General features: G+C 39.7%; 1 protein-coding gene across 1 annotated transcript in view; it reads left to right on the top strand.

Annotated features, from left to right (window-relative positions):
• Positions 1–1,665, top strand: part of LOC107119998 — a 21,115-nt gene extending 19,450 nt beyond the window's left edge. The window contains 3 exon segments of the mRNA XM_015422634.1: positions 270–339; positions 341–1,444; positions 1,477–1,665. Coding sequence (XP_015278120.1) covers positions 270–339; positions 341–1,444; positions 1,477–1,665 — 1,363 coding nt within the window.
• Positions 1,666–1,895: the final 230 nt, after the last annotated feature.

The raw sequence follows: 1,895 nt of genomic DNA, 5'->3' as shown, positions 1-1,895 counted from the left end.
CTGAGAAGAGAGTTTGAAAGGATGTGGAGAGAAACATTGTCAGAAATATCACCCATTCATCTAGAGAATCGGCAAGTATATCTAGATATTGAACGGTGTTTGAGGAAGGAATTGTCTCATCGTGGAAGCTCAGTCAACCTAAAAGTACAGGAAGCAAAATCTTTGTTAAACTACAGGATGAACACCTTTCAAATGAAATCAGAGTATAGAAATTCATCGCTATGGTATAAGTTGAAGTGGATATTTTCTAAAAAAGAGTATTCACATAGACTAGAGGAGGTTGCTAACTCATTGATGTCCAAATGCATGTTGTTCATTGATGAAAAGGTCAGCTCCAGAGGATTCCAGAGGAGATTATGATGAGACCTATTGTGTTGAACTTCTGCATATCATCAATCAAATGCTTCAGCAGGGTGAGGTTCAAAAACTTCATACATCACCTTCCTTTGAAGTGGACCTAAAGCTTCACATTTTAGGAGAAGCTGCTCATATCTTCCAAGAAAAGCATGAAGATTTCATTAAGGAAAATGATCCCCAGGTACGCCTGGAGAAATTAAAACCACAATATTTCTCCGTTTTCAGAAATCATTATCTGGAAAGAGATGCACAACAAAACCGGGCTAAGGATTTCTGTGACCAGTGCCTCCATCCTGCCTTGGTGGACTATGTCAACAAAAGACTTGGGGTAGAAATAGTGGATGACATTATCAACAGCACACAGTCTATTGGATATGCGAGTCGGAGCTTCTTCCAGTTTACAGTTCTGAAGGAGCTGTTGGAAGAGAGAGATGTCAACAGCTATGTGCAATATAGCACATCCTATGAAGAATTTGTGAAGAGCTGGATCATGAGACAAATATTGGGGCACTATGCAGACAAAAATCATTTGGAGAACCTGGAGAAGGACATTCTCTTCTCAATAGTAAAGAAAATTAGGGAAATGCTAGAGAACCTGAAACACAAATGTTTTAAGGAGATCTCAGAATTTTTAGAATTTTTTTGCAAAGAAATGCAGAAGGAGCTGGTTATTTCTAAAGACAGCCTGGTGGGAATACAGTTTAAAAATGTGTCTGACCCGGGGCAATTTTCTTTCTGTGTGGAAAATTTTCTTCCTGATTTGGAAAAACAAATACTATCTGAGTTTGACGTCTTGAGTATTGAATTGAAACTCTCCAAACTGCCCGTGAAGCCCCAGGATGAGATTTTCAAGCGAGTGTTTGGCTGTGGGAAGCAGTGCCCCTTCTGCAAAGTGCCCTGTGAGGCTGGAGGGAGTGCCCATAAGGAGCATTTCGCAGCTGTCCATCGGCCCCAAGGACTGGGAAAATATAGATGGGTCAATACGGAAAAGCTTATTTACGAATTGTGTTCCACTCTTGTAGTTTCCCAGTGCAACTTCAGAGCTGCAGAAACTGAATGGAAATGGCATCCATACAAAGACTACCGGGTCTATTCTCCAGATTGGTGCAGGTCTATTATCCAGATTGGTGCATCCAACCAGATCCCAGTATCAGTGCTTCTGATTACTGGAAGTTTGTTTTTAAAGAGTTCATTCATGAATTTGCACATCAATATGGAGCTAAGCCAGCAGACCTGCCAGAGGACTGGAAAAGGATAACCCAGGAACAGGCACTGGAGGCTTTAAAGGAAACCTATAATACGAAGTAAGCATGACTACCTTGAAAAAGTTTGGTTTATACAAACAGAGTAAGTTTCATCAGAATTTGGCCTTAGTGAAACAGTTGTTTAAGATTTCTGTAATTTCTCTATGAAAATCAAGTGCTGTCTTCAGCTACTGTGAAATGATTCCACATGTTATTCCAAGGTTACATGTCTAGGTTGGCAAAAGAAGCATTTTTAAAAAGTGTAAAATGATAAATTAAAAATGTCTTATACTA

Source organism: Gekko japonicus, unplaced genomic scaffold, assembly GCF_001447785.1.
Source record: "Gekko japonicus isolate JY-2015 unplaced genomic scaffold, Gekko_japonicus_V1.1 scaffold1980, whole genome shotgun sequence".
Classification (NCBI taxonomy): Eukaryota; Metazoa; Chordata; class Lepidosauria; order Squamata; family Gekkonidae; genus Gekko; species Gekko japonicus.
The sequence above is the reverse complement of the archived record's forward strand: the minus strand, read 5'-3'. Positions and strand labels throughout refer to the sequence as shown.